This window comes from Staurois parvus, unplaced genomic scaffold (assembly GCF_062004578.1).
Source record: "Staurois parvus isolate SC_StPar_1 unplaced genomic scaffold, SC_StPar_1.0 ptg000540l, whole genome shotgun sequence".
Lineage (NCBI taxonomy): Eukaryota > Metazoa > Chordata > Amphibia > Anura > Ranidae > Staurois > Staurois parvus.
The window spans coordinates 1,675,380-1,697,156 of NW_028318336.1; the positions used below are offsets into that span (position 1 = coordinate 1,675,380).

The 21,777-nt window shown below is 44.6% G+C and overlaps 1 protein-coding gene across 3 annotated transcripts in view; it reads left to right on the forward strand.

Annotated features, from left to right (window-relative positions):
• Positions 1 to 21,777, forward strand: part of LAMB2 (laminin subunit beta 2) — a 150,615-nt gene that overhangs the window by 89,330 nt on the left and 39,508 nt on the right. For all 3 annotated transcript variants that reach the window (XM_089690721.1, XM_089690722.1, XM_089690723.1), the window contains exons 13-21: positions 5,908 to 5,987; positions 6,635 to 6,770; positions 8,031 to 8,189; positions 11,185 to 11,312; positions 16,443 to 16,563; positions 17,318 to 17,510; positions 19,931 to 20,074; positions 20,605 to 20,836; positions 21,441 to 21,604. In XM_089690721.1, coding sequence (XP_089546847.1) covers positions 5,908 to 5,987; positions 6,635 to 6,770; positions 8,031 to 8,189; positions 11,185 to 11,312; positions 16,443 to 16,563; positions 17,318 to 17,510; positions 19,931 to 20,074; positions 20,605 to 20,836; positions 21,441 to 21,604 — 1,357 coding nt within the window. The remainder of the gene's footprint in view (positions 1 to 5,907; positions 5,988 to 6,634; positions 6,771 to 8,030; positions 8,190 to 11,184; positions 11,313 to 16,442; positions 16,564 to 17,317; positions 17,511 to 19,930; positions 20,075 to 20,604; positions 20,837 to 21,440; positions 21,605 to 21,777) is intronic.

Consider the following 21,777-nt stretch of genomic DNA (forward strand, 5'->3'; position numbering starts at 1 on the left):
CTGATCGAAAGGCCCCCGGCGGTCAAGGGGGGGGGGCCTTCATGGTTTTTTGCACTGGGGCATTGTGTTGGGGGGGTGTTGTCACCCTGTGCTGCTCACTCCTAATCGGGGGCGGACTGACAACTCATGGGACCCCTGGGCAATAAGGGATCATGGGGCCCCTGTGTCCTCACCCACACTCAAACCACACCCAAAAAAGCCTATGAAAGGTACCAGGGGCATCTCATGGGGCCCCCAGGCAATAGGGGTTCAATAGGGGGTCCTCACCCACACTCAAACCACACCCAAAAAAACCTATGAAAGGTACTAGGGGCATCTCATGGGGCCCCCAGGCAATAGGGGGTCATGGGGGCCCCTGTGTCCTCACCCACACTCAAACCACACTCAAAAAAGCCTATGAAAAAAGCCTATGAAAGGTACCAGGGGCATCTCATGGGGCCCCCAGGCAATAGGGGGTCATGGGGGCCCCTGTGTCCTCACCCACACTCAAACCACACTCAAAAAAGCCTATGAAAAAAGCCTATGAAAGGTACCAGGGGCATCTCATGGGGCCCCCAGGCAATAGGGGGTCATGGAGGCCCCTGTGTCCTCACCCACACTCAAACCACACCCAAAAAAGCCAATGACAAAAGCCTATGAAAGGTACCAGGGACATCCCATGGGGCCCCCAGGCAATAGGGGGTCATGGGGGCACCTGTGTCCTCACCCACACTCAAACCACACCCAAAAAAACCTATGACGAAAAGCCTATGAAAGGTAGCAGGGGCATCTCATGGGGCCCTCAGGCAATAGGGGGTCATGGGGGCACCTGTGTCCTCACCCACACTCAAACCACACCCCAAAAAACCTATGAAAAAAGCCTATGAAAGGTACCAGGGGCATCTCATGGGGCCCCCAGGCAATAGGGGGTCATGGGGGCCCCTGTGTCCTCACCCACACTCAAACCACACTCAAAAAAGCCTATGAAAAAAGCCTATGAAAGGTACCAGGGGCATCTCATGGGGCCCCCAGGCAATAGGGGGTCATGGAGGCCCCTGTGTCCTCACCCACACTCAAACCACACCCAAAAAAGCCAATGACAAAAGCCTATGAAAGGTACCAGGGACATCCCATGGGGCCCCCAGGCAATAGGGGGTCATGGGGGCACCTGTGTCCTCACCCACACTCAAACCACACCCAAAAAAACCTATGACGAAAAGCCTATGAAAGGTACCAGGGGCATCTCATGGGGCCCTCAGGCAATAGGGGGTCATGGGGGCACCTGTGTCCTCACCCACACTCAAACCACACCCCAAAAAACCTATGAAAAAAGCCTATGAAAGGTACCAGGGGCATCTCATGGGGCCCCCAGGCAATAGGGGGTCATGGGGGCACCTGTGTCCTCACCCACACTCAAACCACACCCCAAAAAACCTATGAAAAAAGCCTATGAAAGGTACCAGGGGCATCCCATGTTGCCCCCAGGCAATAGGGGGTCATGAGGGGCCCTGTGTCCTCACCCACACTCAAACCACACCCAAAAAAGCCTATGAAAGTTACTAGGGTCATCTCATGGGGCCCCCAGGCAATAGGGTTCAATAGGGGGTCCTCACCCACACTCAAACCACACCCAAAAAAGCCTATGAAAGGTACTAGGCCCCCTACTGACTCTGGGCCCTCGGGCAGTGCCCGAGTGCCCTAATGGTCAGTTCACCCCTGCTCCTAATCCACACTACAAGCTATTGTGCAGCATGTCTGAATGCTCAGCTTCTCATCTTCTAATTTGCAATGTATAAAAATGGCAGCTGGAATCTGATAAGCTCGGCACCGACATATCCTACCATCTTCATGAATCAGCTTCATACCAGTCACCGTGATATCTGAATTGGGTATAAATACTCGGAGTGTCTTGTGAGGTCACCTCCAATCTCAGGCTCATGTTCCTACTGGTTTCTGCTGCAGAATTGGAGCCACCATACAGTTTCTGGACAGGCAGAGCGCCATCTTTGGCGCCTCTTGGATCTTCTAATTAGTAGATAGGGACAAGGAGTGAGATTGCATTCCTGCGTTCCTTAATCTGTTTATTTTTACAAGGGAGGGAAGAGGAGGTGTTCCGGAATATCATGATCGGATAGCTTCCATTCCGTACATACAAACACCTTACAAGCTGCCCGCAGGAAGTCATATTTCCCTGCGAGGGAGGCATATATCCTCCTGTGCATTCCACGCAGCAGCTGCTGGTAATTCAATCTCCTGTCAGAGGGGAAGGCCGGTGAATGTGTTGATGGCCATAGAGTGGGAGAAGGCCTTCGGAGAGCTGTCACCTCCAGACTGGGCTAAGTGGGTGCTCCAGACGAGTTGTGGAAGGTGTGCCTTGTCCGCGCTCTGAATAACGGGTACCGGCATGCCTGGATTCGTAAACCAACAGTTTAATTATTTCTTCAATCTCAAAGTGTATATCAAGGCAAAAAAAATAAAATTACATCTCTGCAATATGTGTGTAGCTTAGGGTTGCCACCTCATCCCTTTAAACCCAACACATATTAATGACGCAGGTTCTGCGGCTGATTAAGGTGGTCATTAAACTCACTTAGTGCCTTATCTGCATTAAATTAGCCTCAGAACCTGTGTCATTAATATGTGATCAGTTTTCAAAGGATGAGGTGGCAACCCCAGTGTAGCACTACCCCCTTAGGAGTTGCAAGAGATTTGGGTCCCCCTATAGTCCTGGACAGCCAGGCCACACACATTTCCTTCACCCAAGCTTGCATTAGGAGACAGTAATCAGTTCTTGAGCTTTGTTTTGAAGTTTTATTAGGGAGTTTAGAACTTTGATGGGGTTAGGGGTGTATGGGATGCCCTAAGGAAATGGCAACTGAGGACAGGACTCCTTAGCAACTATATACAAGTCTTTACAGCAGCGTTGCTCCTCTGGAGAGCCAGCCAGCATCTCCTGTAGTACCACCCCAGACCCCAGATGGGGGTGAATCCCTGAGCAGGAGATCCAGTGCCTGCCACTGCAGTGTGAACAGTTCCAGGTAAAAAGCTAATCCAATTTCCCACCAGAGTGCTATTTTCCCCTTACTGGCCCAGGGGGTGCAGGTTTCCTCACTTGGTCACTTTCCTGCTACCAGGCCTTCTAGCTGGTGGTCCTCTCTCAGGGGGCCGGGGAAGTCCCAAGTGTTCCATCTTCCAAGGTCCTGTGCCTGCAGGTGAGCCCCTCTCCATCTAGGCCCCCTCACAGGGTCCTACCTCAAGCCTCACATCCTTCTCTCTCTCCCACCCAAACTCTCCCTACTCCTTCTCCCCCTCCTTTTCCTTCTATTGAGCAGGCTCAATCACTTTTAAGGTTTGTACTAGCCCCTTGGCAAGCATCCTGTTGGGGTTTGGCCAGGCTTCCTCAAAAGTGCAGATCAGCCACTCCTCAGATTCATCCACTGCTTCTAGACCTTTCTCCAAAGAGGGTTGGTCTGCAAAGCCTCTCAGCTCTGAGTCTGTTTATAAAAAAAAAAATTCACTCTGCAAATGTCACTGTATTCACACAGCCATCCCAAATAATAATCCTTGCAATGTGTCTAATATGCCTATTTCCTGTTATTGCCAGCTCCATCTACTGGCCATAATGCAGTATTTTCCTGTTTGAGGTAATTATGGCCACTAGAGAGAACTAATCATTATAGGAAATAAATATATTAGATACATTACAGGGATTATTTGTGATGGATTGTGAACTGTCCTCTCTGGCTGTGTTTTATACTTTAGGTGGATGGTTGGGGGTGGTTAACCCACCTATGCCCATATGAAAGAGGCCTTAAAGAAGCCCTAATTAATATCTGCATCTTTAAGCACTGTGATTAAATTAGTTTTCAAGTTTCACAACAAAGGCACTGTGTTTGCATTGGTGGCCAGAATGCCACCCTGATAGCTAAAAAGATATGCCAAGTGGTGCTGGACCTGGATTCTTGCATGCACCACTACGGGAGGTCAATTAGGCACAGCGCTAAAGACTTTTTTTGTGGTCTTGAGGATCTTTGAGAAGAAATACCTTCACATTAAAAGTCAAGATAAAGTGGTGCAGCGCTAAATGTTAATACACGATTAATACATACAATATATGTTAATTCAAATTTAAGCGAATAGGTGATATCACTCTGAAGGCGATCATTGAATATTTATAATAGTTCATTGCGGTGGTGTGGATCATAAAGGGATCACAGTTCCTTATCCCTATGACAACGTGCATCGCACGAAACGCGTCGGGGGGCAGCAGCAACAGGACATCTAACCACACCTTGGAATCTATGGTCAGTAACTCTTTTTTAAAATACTTTTTCATGTATTATACGCTCACCATCCCTGAATAAAGGTACCTTAAGCAGTATCACGCTATGTGGTCTCTTATTGGGCACTTTGTGTGAGTGCTATCATTCGCAGTGCCCATCTGGAGGAATCATGACCCTGGTGGTGATACCTGGTAGTGGTTTCTGGTGACCTTGTTTCTGTGGAACCTGGATGGTGATCTGTGGACAACCCGATCTGAGACCTGATGACCGATCTATGGCCTGGTGACGCAGGATTATATATTGCGTATTTTAAACGCACATCTGGTGAGTGCGTTTTTCACCCATATGTGTGGTTTGCACTAATTATCACTCCCGGATCAGGACGTCCACTCACCTGGAACTGTGATCCCTTTATGATCCACACCACCACATTGAACTATTATAAATATTCAATGATCACCTTCAGAGTGATATCACCTATTCGCTTAAGTTTGAATTAACATATATTGTATGTATTAATCGTGTATTAACATTTAGTGCTGCACCACTTTATCTTGACTTACATGTATTATTGGAGGTTTTACTTGGTTACCTTTTTCGGTGTATCAGCAGCTTATTAACATTGGTGTGTGTATATATATATATATATATATATATATGTATATATATATATATATATATATATATATATATATATACTTTCATTTCTATTCTTAGGTAGCACTCACTAAATATCCTTTACCACCTTCACATTAAAAGCAACTAGAGAAGTCAGCGATTGCTCAACCGTTTATTTTTATGGCCCACGGCTGCCCATGTGAAAGAAGTATTAAACAAGCTCTCATTCATCTCTATAGCTATAAGTATTATGAATAAATTAATTTTCAAAGTTTGAATGTACACCAATGTACACCGTACATTGGTGGTCAGAATGCCACCTTGATAACTAAAAAGTAATATTGGACCCAGATTATGCAGGCACTACTATGGGAGATCAATTAGCTGCAGCTTAGGGACCCCTAGCAACCGCTGGAGGAACCCTGGTTGCAAATAGCTGATGCAGAGACTTTTGGGATCTTTGAGAAGGAATAACTTCTTATTTAAAGCAGCTAGAGAGGTGAGGGATGGCTCAACTGCCTGTTTTTATGACCCCCCAGCTTAAACAAGAAGCCTTAAACAAGCTCTCATTCATCTCTCTGTATCTATAAGCATTGTGATTAAATTAATTTTCAAATTTGCAACACAGGCACTTTTTTTTCTGGCACATTACATTGGTGGTCAGAATGCTACCCTGATGGCTAAAAGATGTTCCAAGTGGTGCTGGACCCGGAACCTCTGGAGGAACCCTGGTTGCGAATAACTGATCCTGAGACCTTTGAGGATGTTTGAGAAGGAATAACTTCAAATTAAAAGCAGCTAGAGAGGTCAGGGGAGGCTTGTTTTTAAAGTTTTCCTGTTTTTTTAAGAGTATGTATATAGTTTAATGTCCAGAGTCTGGGCAAAGGTGAGATTAAAGTAGGGTTACTAGGGCATTGAAGCTCATAGACATTAGGCAGCAGTTGACCTGACTGCCACCAAACTGATGATAACCAGATGAAAAATGGATGAAAAAATGCATTACTAATGAAATCCTTTATTTTCCTAGCCGGAATATTGGGCGCTTAGTAATGATCTAAATGGATGCCGGTCATGTGACTGTGACGTCGGAGGTGCATGGGACAACCAGTAAGTCTATGTTTTAAATGAACCGAGGACCATGCTGCAATATGAAATGTAGTGCTATGGTATATATATATCAATATTGGTGGATGAACAGTTCAAAATTCACCAGAGACCATATCATCATATCTAAAATTAGGATCCATGTTACAGTGGTTTGAGATACGGAGACCACCAGCCTGCTAAGGAACCAGGAAAAGGAATCCTATTGACACTTAAGTTCATTTGGGCATGTGTAATGCCCACTTATGGGCACCTGAAATTCATTTGAGAGCCCCTATGCCCTCCGTTGGTAATCCTTTGACTGCCAGATTGTGGGAGCAAAAATATGATGCCCATGGTGACCAGTCAGAATACTGTAGATCTTTTATTCTTTAGGTAAAGGAAATCAATAATCCATATCTGACAAATCTCATTTCACATCATTTTTTCTTTCTTTTTTTTTTTTATACATAAATACCCCTAAAAGGCCTTCCGATAGGTTGGCTAATTTTCATTGGAGAAATTCTATTAAGATAAAGTATAAATTAAAGTATAAAAGTAAAATAAAAGATACAGTGAACAGATTAGGGAGGTCTTCTGTTTCGTTGCTCATTGTGTTATTTTCTTGCAAAGCTAAAAAAAAGATCTTTTTCTTTATTTTTTGTGACCAGGTGCTCCTCAGAGACGGGTCAGTGCCGCTGCAGGAATAACATGGTTGGCAGACAGTGTAATATGGTGAAATCTGGCTTCTACCGTATCAATTTAGATCACTACACCTATGAGGCTGAGTCTGCACTGCTCCGACAGGTAATGAGTGCTGCGCTATGGGGATGGTAAGATCAAGAAGATATCAGCATGTTTAAGCCCAGCTCTGGAGAAATAAAGATTTGCCCTTGCAGTGGGTCCTCCTCTCCATTGCATGGCTTAACTGGTTGTTGCCAGGGATTATTTATAAGGTGATATACTTACCTTATCCCTCACTTGCCCAGCAGCTGGCGCTCTCCTCTGATGTCCAGTCTCTGAAATGTGGGTCGGCTCTTGGCATCCACCCATACAATGCAGGAGAGCCAGTCCTGCATTGTATGGGATGATGTCAGCAAGCTGTGAACTGAGGCTTCGGGGGATTGGTAGCACGAAGCCTGCAGGACCAAAGAATTAGATAAGTATATGACCAGGGGCCGAATGACAACTCATGGGGCCCCTGGGCAATAGGGGATCATGGGGCCCCTGTGTCCTCGCCCATACCAAAAAAGCCTATGAAAAAAGCCAATGAAAGGTACCTGGGGCATCTCATGGGGCCCCCTACTGACCCTGGGCCCTCGGGCAGTGCCCGAGTGCTCGAATGGTCAGTCCGCCCCTGTATATGACCTTATTCATCATCCCCTAGGCCAGTGGTGTTAAACCACCTATGCCTGCCTTCCCCCCCCTCCACCCCTCTCCCTGGCCTGCAGCTATCTGCAGATCTCTTAACTTCCCATAGTGCCTCCCAACTTCCATAATGTCCCCATCCTCCCATAGTAGCCCATGGTGGTCCCAGGCCCCCAGAGCGCCCTCAGTCTCCACTGTGCCCCCCCAACATCCCACAGTGCTGCCCAACCTCCATCAGTGCTCCCCAGCCTGCTGCAGAGCCTCCAGCCCCCAATAATGCTCCCAACCTTCAACAGTGTGCCACTGTGTCCTCCAACCTTCCATAGTGTCTCCCAGCCCCCTACAAAATCCTAATCTCCTACAGGACCACCAAGTCTGCTGCAGAGTCCCCTAACCCACTCCATAACCCCCATCCCACACAGTGACACCCAGCCCCATCCAAAGCCGTTATTTTTTACTGTTGGGGTTTAGAAGGTTTTGGAAGAATTTACCAGGCCCTGGTCTCAAAAAACCACTGCCCTAGGCCTACAGTATAAATTGCCTAGACATAGAGTATAACAATAAAGTGAACATAAAATGTACTGACCAAAAAAATGTAACAAGTTGCCAAACATTAAGCACACTGGATTTCTATTAGTGAGGCTCACAAATGCTAAAGGAACCAGCCACCTTTATGGCTCTGTCTATTTCTTCCTGTAGGGATGCTCTGTATTGGAGCGGGAACGTATGGTGGGTCGACCTGCTACATGGACTGGACCTGGATTTGCTCTGGTCCCTGAGGGTGGAGTTATAGAATTTCAGATCAGCAATATTCCATTCTCAATGGAGTATGACGCCATCATACGCTATGAACCCAAGGTAAGTGGTTTCAAGTTATTTACACAGTGAAATTCTTGTGAGGTTCCTGTGATGGGTATCACTGGGGTTGTAGAGTGGCTTGTAATGAGCATCACTGGGATTGTAGAGGCTCTCGTAATAGGCATCACAGGGGTTGTTGAGGTTATTTTAATGGGCATGACCGGGGTCGTAGAGGTTCTTGTAATGGGCATCACTGGGGTCGTAGAGGCTCTTTTAATGGGCATCACCGGAGTTGTAGAGGTTCCTGTAATGGGCATCACTGGGGTTATAGAGGTTCTTGTAATGGGCATCACTGGGGTCATTAGAGGTTCATTTAATGGGCATCATGGAGGTCATGGCTGGGCTGTATTTACCACAAGGCAAACAAGGCCTAGGGCGGTTGTAGAGGTTCTTGTAATGGGCATCACTGGAGTTGTAGGGGTTCTTTTAATGGGCATTACTGGAATTATATTGGTTCTTTAATGTGCATCATTGGGGTCTTAGAGGTTCTTGTAATGAGCATCACTGGGATCATAAAGGTTCTTGTAGAGGACATCACAGGGATCATATAGGTTCTTCTAATTGACACCATGAGGGTAATAGAGGTTCTTGTAATAGGCATCACTGGGGTCATTAGAGATTCATTTAATGGTCATCATGGAGGTCATGGCTGGGCTCTAATTACCACAAGGCAAACAAGGCCTAGGGCGGCATGTTTCAGGGAGGGCAGTACTGCCCCTTGGAATAAGGGATGGAAGAAGAGACACACACGCAGCATGGGGACCTGGTGGGTTCCAAAATGCTGCGAGTTTCATGACGATGTATGCACAGCCCAACTCTAGTTCCTTGGGATGTCCGGAGCTGTGAAGGTGAGTGTCTTTCTCTCTCTCGCCATGGGGGATGGTGTGGGGGGCAGTGGTAGTGGAAGGCTCGGGTGGAGGGCAGGGGTGCACTTGGTCAATGTCAGGCTCCTTCTGCGGGGGGCGCAAATTTTTGTGTTGCCTAGGGCAGCACAAAACCAAATACACCACAGGGTCATGGTGTTTCTTTTAATGGGCATCATGGGGGTAGGAGAGATTCATGTAACGGGCACCACTGGGATCATAGAGGTTCTTGTGATGGGTATCACTGTAGTCATAAAGGTTCTTGGAATGGGCATCACTGGGGTCATACAGGTTCTTGTGGGCCTTCACCAAGCTAGTTAGAGAAAAATGGCTGTTCAATGCAAAACACCAGAAAATGCTTGTGTTGCTTATTCTCCTAGATTGTAAGCTCGAAAGAGCAGGGCCCTCGAACCCCTCGTGTATCACATTGTATTGGTATTGTTCTGTCACATGTTCTGTCCCCCTTTGTAATGTACAGCGCTGAGCGAACTATTGGCGCTTTATAAATACTGTATAATAATAATAATAATTATAGGAATTCCCATTAAAACCTATACAAGAAAAACACACAATTCTGCCCAAAATAAAGGCTAATGTACTTTTTTGAATGACAAGGAGCAGCATAACACTCAAGTGTAAATGGGCACAATAGAGTATAATGAGAATCTTCATTCTGAGTGTTGTCTCGCTTCGGTAAACGTGCAATAAATTGCACAAGTGTGAATGGATTCTTACCCGCAAGAGTACAATCCAAACGCACACGTTCCTGCGTTAAAAATGGCGGTGTGTATAAGTGGGTGCTGCAGCGACCATCGACAGAATCAGTGAAGGAGAATGTCACCAGCAGGTGTGATGGATTTACCCGATCTTTCTTTTAAACCAATCCCTTTTAAATGTCATTACTTCTCTTTTGCAATGATCAGGGTGTGGAGACAGGTGGATTTTGTTCCCCGATAATCACTATGAACGCTTGTGAAATCAAAGTGCATGGTGTTAATCTATGGGGCCCAATGTCAATTTTTGACTTACATTTCTGCTTGGGAGTATTATAGGTTTAATGTAGTTGGGGGAATTTATGAAAATTGGTGCCAACAGAATCTGGAGCACTTGTGCGTAGTAACCAGTTAGCTTCTATCTTCAGTTGTTATTTTAAGTTTTGAATATGAAAGCTGGAAGCTGATTGGTTGCCATGCACATCTGCTCCAGATTCTGTCTGTTCTATTCTTAATAAAATCCCATTTGATTACTATTATACAGGATTTATATAGCGTCAACAGTTTGCTGAGCGCTTTACAATATAAGGGAGACAGTACAATTACAATACATTTTAGTACAAAAGGAATAGGAGGGCCCTGATCCTGGGAGCTTACAATCTAAAGGAAGGGGGAGGGGATACAAAAGGTGATAGCTGCGGGGGATGATCTGGTGGAGGTGATTCAAGTACAGTTCTTAGGTGGAGGTGGGGTAGGCTTCCCTGAAGAAGTGAGTTTTCAAAGATCGCCTAAAGGCAGACAGGGTGGGGGCTGACTGGACATGCTGTGGTAGGGAGTTCCAGAGGACGGGGGAGGCTCTGGAGAAGTCCTGGAGGCGAGTGTGGGAGGAGGTGATGAGGGAGCTAGAGAGGAAGATATCTTGGGAGGAGTGGAGCGGGCGATTGGGGCGGTATCTGCAGATGAGGTTGGCAATGTACCTGGGGGCAGTGTTGTGGATGGCTTTGTAAGCGTGTATAGTGATTAAATATCGGGAACCACTTCCATCAGTCTCCATACCTTGCAAAAGAGAAGTCATGACATAAAAGGTAACATTGTAAATGAAGGATCGGCCATTTCCAGAAACTAATAAAGTTTGTCACATAGTTGTTATTTATGGTGGATTGATGAGAGGATCTGATACTGTTGCTTTTTGATATGCTGCGATGATATCGCTACTAAAGAATAAAGAAGAAGCAAGTGCTGCAACACTGAATTCAAACTGGAGCGTCCGATTTATTCTTGTTTCATTTGAATGATGAAATCTGATTGGGCACCAGCTTCACTGTTCCTAAAATGTTCCGGGCTCCAGGTTTTGTATGTTAGCTTCTGAGTGCGTCCCTTCCCATTGCATTCACTACTGTGTGTTTTTTTTTTTTTCAGTTTCCAGAGACGTGGCAGCAGGTAAAGATAACGGTTATCAGGCCTGGGCCTATTCCATCCAGCAGTCCCTGCGGCAACACCATTCCTGCTGATGATGTAATGACCGCATCATTTCCGACTACGTCCCGGTGAGTGAATGAATGCCTACAATGGGTATAGAAAAGAATCACCCCCCTTTAAAATAATCAATTTTTTTTGCTTTGCAGTCTTAAATGAAGACAGATACAGTTTTTGTTTTATCCAGCTGCATGTCAGAAAAAAAATTAAAAAATTAAAAAACTGAATCACTAAGTCTGAAAAAAAGATCACCCCTTGTGTCAGTATTTTGTTGAACCGCCATTTGCTTTAATTCCAACCTTTAGTCTGTTGGGATTTTCTCTACTAACTTTGCACATCTAGACTTTGCAATATTTGCCCGCTCTTCTTTGTAGAACGGCTCAAGTTCAGTTAGATTTGATGGTGGTCGTTTGTGGACTGCGGTCTTCGAGTCATTCCACAGATTTTCCAATGGGGTTTAAGCTCGGGCTCTGACTAGGCCATACAAGGACATTCGGTCTGGATAAAAGCGCACAGATGTGTCCCAAAGGAAATAAGTGAATGGTATATGTCAACTATGATTGGTGGGGAAAAAACTCACTGCTGCCATGGTAAAAACACATCGGTATGTGGGAGGTATGAACAGGAGCCAGGCGCTGTGTAGTTTTGTGATAGAAATAATACACCTTGTATGGAGGTGTGCCTTTAATAAGTCATATGGTAAAACAATAATAAATAACCAGCCTGTGGCTTTAGGAAGCCAGGTTCCAAGATGGACGGCCCGTCCGCTCAGAGGGAAGCAGTGGAGTAGAATGCCTGTCAGTGCAGGGACCACGTTTACCCGACGTCCCAGCGTCCTGGATGACGTCACCACGATGTGGAGAGACGGAGGGGGGGAACTCTTGCTGGAGCCGCAGCTTTAGAAGGAAGAGGCCGGTTGCTGGGACAACATGTTTCGCGCGCATGCGCTTTGTCAAGTCATGTTGTCACGGGCCGTCCATCTTGGAACCTGGCTTCCTAAAGCCACAGGCTGGTTATTTATTATTGTTTTACCATATGACTTATTAAAGGCACACCTCCATACAAGGTGTATTATTTCTATCACAAAACTACACAGCGCCTGGCTCCTGTTCATACCTCATACAAGGACATTCACCTTTCTCTCCTCCAACCACTGTGGGCTCATTTTTGGGTCATTGTCATGTTGGAAGGTAAACCTTCTTCCTATTGCCAACTCTCTGGCAGAGGGCAGCAGATTGTCCTCCAGAATGTGACGGCATTTCGCCCCATCCATTTTTCCTTCTATCCTGACAAGTGCTCCATTCCCTACTGCAGAGAAACCCCCCCATAACAGGATATTCCCCCCTCCATGCTTTACTGTAGAAATGGTGTTATTTGGATGGAGGGCTGGATTGGATTTCCACCAGACATATCGTTTAGTGTTGAGGTGAAATCATTCCATTTTAGTCTCATCTGACCAGAACACCTTTTTCCATGTGGCCTCAGAATCTTCAAGGTGCGTTTTGGCAAAGCTCAGTGGTGACTGCATGGAGCCTTTCTCGAGGAGCAGCTTTTTTCCTGCAATCCTCCCATACAAGCCACGTGTGTGGAGGATTTGTGATATTGGTGTCACATGCATACAATGACCACTCTCTGTCATCAATTCCTGACACGGCTTCAGAGTTGCTGTAGGCCTTTTGATAGCCTCTCTGACCAGTGTCCTCCTGGCTCTTTCATCCAGTTTGGAGTGATGTCCTGATCCAGGGAGGGTCTGTGTTGTATCAAATACCTTGCACTTCTTTATAATAGACTTTACTCTGCCTCTAGGCATCGATAAAGCCTTTGACATGTTTTGTATTGATCTCCTGACTTGTGCCTCTCCACAACTTTATCCTGGAGATCTTTTGACAGTGACTTGCCACCCATAGTTGATTGTTTGCTTCAGTTGCATTATCAGGGACTGAAAAGCTCCAGGAAAGCTCTTTTCATGCTGAACCAATCAAAATCACCACAGTTGATCACAGTTGAGAGTCAAATGACTTTGGTGTCATTGAGAAGGTGATTAGCTACACCTGATTGAGTTTACAAGTCATTTTTAGGAGGGGGGGGCGATTCTTTTTCCAACTCAGTAATTCTGTTTTTAATTTTTTTTTCTGACATCGGTTGATTATATCTTTCACTTGGATGTTATAAGGTTGCACTGAGTAAATACAGCTGGATAAAACAAAAACTGTTTTGTCTTCATTTCAGTCTGTAAAGCAGAAAAATGTGATTATATTCAAAGGGGGGGGGGGGGGGGTGATTCTCTTCTATACCCATTGTAGTAAGTCTTCCTAGAAAATATTCATATGAACATTGAGTTGTTTCTTGTGGACAATGCTCATTATATCCCATGTGTTCTTGATTCCTCCATGGACTTGCCCCCTCCATATCTCCTAGCAGTCATGGTATCATCTAGATCAGGGTTCCTCCAGAGGTTGCTAGGGGTTACTTGAGCAATGAGAAATTTCTGCCTCAGGTAAATTCCTACTGACACTATCGATCATTTTAGCTATCTGTAAAGGGGTAATTCTTCCTAATATCTACAAGTGTGAGGGGCAGACTGACCATTCGAAAACTCAGGCACTGCCCGAGGGCTCGGGGTCAGTAAGGGGCCTGTCAGGGCTCCGGGTAAGACCAGAGGTGTGTGGACTGACACAGGGAAATGCAGGCTTCAGGTATAGTGTAAATAAGACAATTTATTAAGACTAAACAACACAAATGCAGTGCAAGGTAAACATAACACAGTGCAAACAACCCAAACTCCAACAGATAACCATATATACAAATCAAACGTAGTCGGGCAGGCCGGGTCGGTAGCAAACGGGCAAACAGGGTACCAGGAGCGAGCGGAAGAGTGGTCAGGAATAGCCGAGGTCAGGACAGGCGGAGTTCGTTCAGAGTCAGGATCAAAGCAGAGTCAGGATCAGGCAGGAAGCAGACAGGATGCAGGTACAGGGGCTCATGGGAAACATACACCAAGGCACCGACTGCAGGTCTGGCCATTCCTTAAATACACCTCCTGCAATCAACCTCAGGTGATGGCTGATTGCAGGAGTGAGCTTCTGGTTGCTGAGAGCACCCGCTGGCCAGCCCTGGTACTGCAGCCCACTCGGCAGATGAGTCCCACCACTAATGGTGAGTCCATTCCTGACAGGGCCCCATGAGATGCCCCTGGTACCTTTCATAGGCTTTTTTGGGTGTGGTTTGAGTGTGGGCGAGGACACGAGCCCAATGATCCCCTATTGCCCGGGGGCCCCATGAGTTCTCAGTCCGCCCCTGGTGAGGAGCATCCTTCCCACTGACCATCACACTAATGTATCATGAGTTGTAGATATAGTTGTTTTTAGCAGGGGTTCCCTGAGATTGGAAAGGCATTTCAAGGGTTCCTCTGTGTTGAAAAGATTGAGAAAGGCTGATCTAGATCGTCAGTTTGCCAAAGAAAAGAGCAGAGCTAGTGGTGGGCTTTCTTATTAGAAAGCCCAACATGCTGTGCGCACACTGATGATTGGAAGAATTTTATTAAAAAAGCATTTTATACAAATTATAAAATCATGACATTAAATATGATTTGATAAACTTTGTAACTTTACATTTCTCAGGTATATAAAGGCGGGACCTGCAAGTCTGGCATTCTAGGGTTTTACAGTTGTTTTACTGTCTTCTGTAAATGCATCATTCAATAAAGGGATCTCAGGTTATGCATGCAACACTTAATAGGTCAGCCTAATGGCACAGAAGAAGGACCTGCCCCCTTCATATCTCCTAGCAGACATGGTATCATCTACATCATCGGTCTGTCAAAACATGCACAGAGCAGAGCTAGTGCTGGGCTTTCCTCTTAGACAGCCCAACATGCCATCCACACATTGAAGCATGGAAGCAATCAATAAAATAAGCATTTTATACAAATAATTAAATAATCACATGAAAAATTCATTTTTTTTAACTTTGTAAGGACTCTTTCACACGGGCGTTCCGTATGTCAGCTGTCCGTTTGCAGATGAAAAACTAACCCCCATGTATTTCTATGGACTTGCGGATGTAAACGGATGAACACCTTTTTACATCCGTTAATGTCCGCATCCGGGTTTTTGAATGCAAAAAAAACCCCAGAACGGACGAAATATGGATGTCAACATATGTCAATGGATTGTATGCAGCACAGCAGGCCAGGAAAGGGGGGGAGGGACAAGCAAGTGCCCCCCCCCCCCACCGTCCTGAACCATACCAGGCCACATGCCCTCAATATGGGGGGGATGAGTTTTTAGTTACATACTTCAGAACTGTCAAACCAGCTCAGAGGCAGATGGCTGGGGGCCGGTAGTGGAGCCTTTTTTTTTTTTTTCAGAACGGTGGCGGCGGGCATCGTGATTGACGTTGGATCTACTTCTGGGTGGAATTCTTTTATTTTCTTTCTATTAATAAAGGACTTGTCAAAGAATGTCTCCTGTCTTTTTTCACACTACAGCTTTTTTGTGAATGAGTAGTGGTACCAAGTACCCCATACTCATTCACATAGTGGGGGGGCCGGGATCAGGGGGCCCCTTGTTAAAAGGGGATTCCAATAAGCTCCCCGCCTGCAGACCCCCACAACCACAGCCCAGGGTTTTGGGGAAGAGGCCCTTGTCCCCATCAACATGGGGACAAGGTGCTTTGGGGGGGAGCCCCCCACCCCAAAGCACCCCCCATGTTGAGGGCATGTGGCCTAAAATGGTTCAGGAGGGGGCGCCCGCTCGTCCCCCCCTCTTTCCTGACCTGCCAGGCTGCATGCTCGGATTAGGGTCTGGTATGGATTTTGAGGCTGACCCCACACCATTTTTTTTTAAATTATGGGGTATGGGTTCCCCTCAAAATCCAAACCAGATCCGAAGGGCTTGGTATGAATGCAGGGGGAGACCCCACACCATTTTTTAAATTATTTTTTAATTGCCGGCAATTTTTTTTTTTTTACATTCAGCTGTGAGTGGGGACTAAAATGACTAAAAAACAGATGAAAAAATGGATGTAAACTCATCTGTTTTTTCTTTGAAAAAACGTGACTGAACTGCAGAAAAAAAATGGAACGCCAGTGTGAAAGGACCCAAACTTAAAAAAATGACCAAAAAGCACCATTGTCCTTGTTCAAAGGGTACTGTTTGCTCACAGGCAATTTGTAAATTGTGGGTTACCTTTCTTTCCAGACATGTTGTCCTGGCTCAGCCAATCTGCTTGGAGCGCGGGGTCAGTTACACCATCCGACTGGACTTCACCAGGTACAACCTGCGGGAGAAGATACCTGGAGCCAACATCCTTATTGATTCGGTGAGGGCAGCGCCTTGTTAATGCAATGATATAATTTATCATGGTTGCAGTTAAGCTGTCCCTTGCAACAGGTGAAAGCCTCCTGTTAACACCCACTCAGGGGTGTATTTACCACAAGGCAAACAAGGCATTTGCCTAGGGCGGCACTTTTCAGGGGGGGCAGCACTGCCCCGTGGATGAAGGGAAGGAAGAAGCGACTCAAGTTCCGAGAGATGCGGTAGGTTTCATGACGGTGTATGCACAGCCCGACTCTCATTCCTGGGGATGTCCAGAGCTGTGAAGGTGAGTGTCTTTCTCTCTCTCGCCATAAGGGATGGTGGCTGGTGTATGGGGGGGCAGTGGTAGTGGAAGGCTTGGGTGGAGGGCAGGGGTGATCTTAGTCAATGTCAGACTCTTTCTGTGGGGGTGGGGGGGGGGGTGCGCCATTTTTTTGTTGCCTAGTGCAGCACAAAACCTGAATACACCACTGCACCCACTTATATGGGGCTTATGGTAGAACTCTTCCCTCTACTGTTTTCTTAAAGCCTTCTCTCGATGGCCAATAAGCCCCCTTTGGCATGAGACTGCAAATTAAACCAATATGTAAATTATACAGTTCTTATGTCCAAATCAATAAAAGCAAGTGTTAAAGGAAGACTTGCACCTGTTTCAAGAGACACCTTGGCTGTAAACAAGTTGTTGGTGGATTAAAAACTTTATTTTATTTGGCTGTAAGTCATTGATGTTTTTTTGTTTGTTTGTTTTTCTGCCATAGCTGGTGTTTGTTCCCCGGTACTCCTCTCTGGAGATGTTCATTGCTGGAGACCCGGCCTCCATTCAACGCAAGGAAACCTTTGAGAGGTTCCGTTGTCACAGCAGCAACATCAATGTGTTGAAATCAGCAACCAATGAAGTGTGCACCAAGCTTATCACCAGCATGTCTGCCGTCATCCATGATGGGGCCCTTGGTGAGTTTGGGGAGGGGATAGATTTGTACAAATATCTGAGGTTCCCATTTCCTGCAGCCATTTTGCCTTCTGTGTCAATGCCCAACGTATCCTGCCCATTTAGCTGCTTTTAAGCAGCTAACCAGCACTGAGTGGTCCAGGGTAAAGCACAACCAGCTCCATCCTTGTCTTTTTCACCCATTTTCTTTTGACACTTTTACCTTTCCAAAAAAGAAAACTAATAAAATGAAAATCCTATTTCGTGTTTCTTTATGTTTTGTCTTTTATCTTTTTTTTAACTTAAGGGAAGCTAGTAGGAAAAGTACTTTTTCTTGTTTTTGGCAGGCTATATTTCCCAGCATTTTTGTTCTATTCGTTTTTATTGTTTGGCCGAATACAGTTTTGGCTCACAGAGTTCTGTATCAGGTTTTACACTGCCCTCTTGTGGTGAGAAAAAAATAGAATAATTTCAATGGCTAATTGCCATATCTATGGATGAGCCCTGGGGCCAGGGGTGGACTGACAACTCATGGGGCCCCCGGGCAATAGGGGATCATGGGGCCCCTATGTCCTTGCCCAAACTCAAAAAAGCCTATGAAAAAGGTACCAGGGGCATCTCATGGGGCCCCCTACTGACCCCGGGCCCTTGGCAGTGCCTGAGTTTCCAAATGGTCAGTCCGCCCCTGCCTGGGGCCATCTTAATTTTTTCAAGCACAATTCTTTTTAATTTAATTTTAAGAGTTTTAAAGTCAGAATTCTGAGTTTCAGAGTCATAATGCTGAGATTAAAAGTCGGAATTCTGAGATTGCATATTTGGGCCTTCCTAAAATTTGTTAAGCACAACTCTGAGTTTCAAAGTCAGAATTCTAAGATTAAGAGTCAGAATAAGGAGATTAGAAGTCAAAATTCTGAGTTTCAAAGTTAGAATTCTGAGATTAAAAATCAGATTACTGAGTTTCAAAATCAGATTTCTCAGATTTAAAATCAGAATTATGAGATTAAAAATCAGGATTATGAGTTTCAAACTCAGAGTACTGAGATTAAAAGTTTAGGCCATCCTAAAATTTGTTAAACACAACTCTGAGTTTTAAAGTCAGAATTCTGAGATTTAAATTCAAGATTAAGGAGATTAAAGTCAGACTTCTGAAATTAAAAGTCAAAATTCTGAGTTTCGATGTCTGAATTCTGAGTTTCAAAGTCAGAATTCTCAGATTTAAAGTCAAAATCCTGAAATTAGAAGTCAGAATTCTGAGATTTCAAACTCAGAATGCTGAGATTAACAAATTTTAGGATGGCCTAAATGTTTAAACACAACTCTGAGTTTCAAAGTCAGACTGCTGAAATTAAAAGTCAGAATTTTGAGTTTCAGAGTCATAAAGCTGAGATTAAAAATCAGAATGCTGAGATTACAAGTTTGGGCCTTCCTAAAATTTGTTAAACACAACTCTGAGTTTTAAAGTCAGAATTCTGAGATTTAAATTCAAGATTAAGGAGATTAAAGTCAGACTTCTGAAATTAAAAGTCAAAATTCTGAGTTTCGATGTCTGAATTCTGAGTTTCAAAGTCAGAATTCTCAGATTTAAAGTCAAAATCCTGAAATTAGAAGTCAGAATTCTGAGATTTCAAACTCAGAATGCTGAGATTAACAAATTTTAGGATGGCCTAAATGTTTAAATACAACTCTGAGTTTCAAAGTCAGACTGCTGAAATTAAAAGTCAGAATTTTGAGTTTCAGAGTCATAAAGCTGAGATTAAAAATCAGAATGCTGAGATTACAAATTTGGACCTTCCTAAAATTTGTTAAACACAACTCTGAGTTTCAAAGTCAGAATTCTGAGATTAAGAGTCAGAATCAGGAGATTAAAAGTCATAATTCGGAGTTTCAAAGTTAGATTTCTGAAATTAAAAGTCAAATTACTGAGTTTCAAAGTCAGATTTCTCAGATTTAAAATCAGAATTATGAGATTAAATATCAGGATTCTGAGTTTCAAACTCAGAATACTGAGATTAAAAATCTAGGCCATCCTAAAATTTGTTAAACATAACTCTGAGTTTTAAAGTCAGAATTTTGAGATTAAAATTCAAGATTAAGGAGATTAAAGTCAAAATTCTGAAATTAAAAGTCAAAATTCTGAAATTAAAAGTCAAAATCCTGAGATTAGAAGCCAGAATTCTGAGATTTTAAACTCAGAATACTGAGATTAAACATTTAGGCCATTTTAAAATTTGTCAAAATCAGATTTCTGAAATTAAAAGTCAGAATTCTGAGTTTCAAAGTCTGAATTCTGAGTTTAAAGTCAAAATTCTGAGTTTATAATTGCAGTGGTCTCTATTAGGAGGGTTGGGATTTGTAAATTTAAAGGTACCAATAAGCAACAATGTAGTACTTGTATATGAAGAAGACATTTATTGTAATGAATAATCTCATTTATTTTCTCCAGCCTGCAACTGTGACCCTCAAGGATCTCTAAGTTCAGAGTGCGATCCCATTGGAGGACAGTGCCGGTGTAAACCAAATGTCATTGGACGACGATGTGACCGATGTGCCCCTGGGACGCATGGATTTGGACCTTCTGGCTGCAGAAGTAACTTTACACTTGGTGAAACTGCAAATAGCTAGAATACATAATGGGGGAGGGATTTAATTATTTTAGTGTGGTTGAGCCTTGATTCCTTGATGGAGGAGAGGGGGTTGGGGGCAGTCAAGGTTCATGTTTTTCATTCATTGTGTGTCATGTATATATCAATATTTTAAAAAAGTGTTGAAAGAAATGAACTGACTGCACAGTGATGACATCACAAATGCTAAAAACAGTCAGGTACATGGCAGAACGTGCCCCAACGCGTTTCGACAAATAAGGGCCAATTAATCATGGAGACTTGTTGAAACAGATGGGTAACAGGCAGCATGTTATGCTGTGTATTTGAGTTACTGGATTAAACTGTTTTTAGCAATTGTGATGTCATGGCTGTGTGACATGTTTATATTTTCTGCACGTTTGCAGAGCAGGGTTGTACTGGTGGTTGGGCACCTGATAACAGCATGAGGATCAAGAAGTGGTGATCATTTAGGAGCGAAGTGGATTACTGTTGATCAATAATTTTTTTTTTTCAGCCTGTGACTGTAACCTGGAGGGATCCACACATAACTTCTGCGACCAACAGAATGGGCAGTGCCCTTGTCGGCCTGGTGCATATGGCCCCAAGTGTGATCGCTGCCAGCCCGGACACTGGGGCTTTCCAAACTGCCGAAAGTGCGTATGCAATGGTCACTCGGAGGAGTGCGATCAGAGGACGGGAGCGTGTCTGAATTGCCGGGACAACAGTGTGGGAGACCGATGTGAGAGGTGACTTTCATTGTTGGTATTGCCTTTTTAAAGTATTGATGAAGATGTAAATGGTCTGATACCTGTTCAGGCGGCTTCTACATCCTGGAGGAACTCCGCAATCTCCTTGGCTTGTAGTGTAATGTGGCGAAAAATGGAAATTGAAGTGCCACACAACTGCTAAGAGGTCCAAATACAACTTTATTCCAATAAAAGTCCAAAAAGTAGCCAAGGCATTTTGGGTGTCCAAGAGCACCCCCCCCCCCCTTTCATCAGGGCTTTATTGACCATAATGGGAAAAGATTAAACCAACTGATGATGAGACCTGGAAAAAGAATCACAACGGAAAAAAGTAACATTAAAGGTCCAGTTCACTTCTAGGCCATTCACATTGTTAATCAAGTGCTCTTGGACCTCTGAAACACGTTGGGTACTGTTTGGATTGTGCCTCCGATTTTTATTTTAATAAAGTTGTATCTGGACTTCCTAGCAGTGGTGTGGTGCTTCAGTTTCCATTTCTGATTCCTCCTGTGGCTTTCTGTTGAAAAGCTGAATCTGTGCAGCGCTATGAAAAGGTGCAGACAAGGTACAAGGTTCATGAAAAGCGTCCATCTTTATATTCCAGATGTGCTCCTGGCTTCTTTGGCAACCCTGTACTTGGATCAGGTGACCATTGCCGGCCGTGTCCATGTCCAGAAGGTCCTAACAGTGGGCGTCACTTTGCTGCATCGTGTCACCAAGAACCGCGGTCCAGGCAGGTCATCTGCAACTGTAACCAGGGCTACACAGGTGAGACTGTAATCAGGGCAAGCGGAGGATTACAGGGAAGGGTAGGTATGGGCAAATGCCACCTTTTTATCATTGGTTGATAAATAATATCACCTAAAGCTCATAGAAAGGCCCCACCAAATCACCCAAAGCTCATAGAAAGGCCCCACACAATCTTGTCCAAGGAGTTTTGA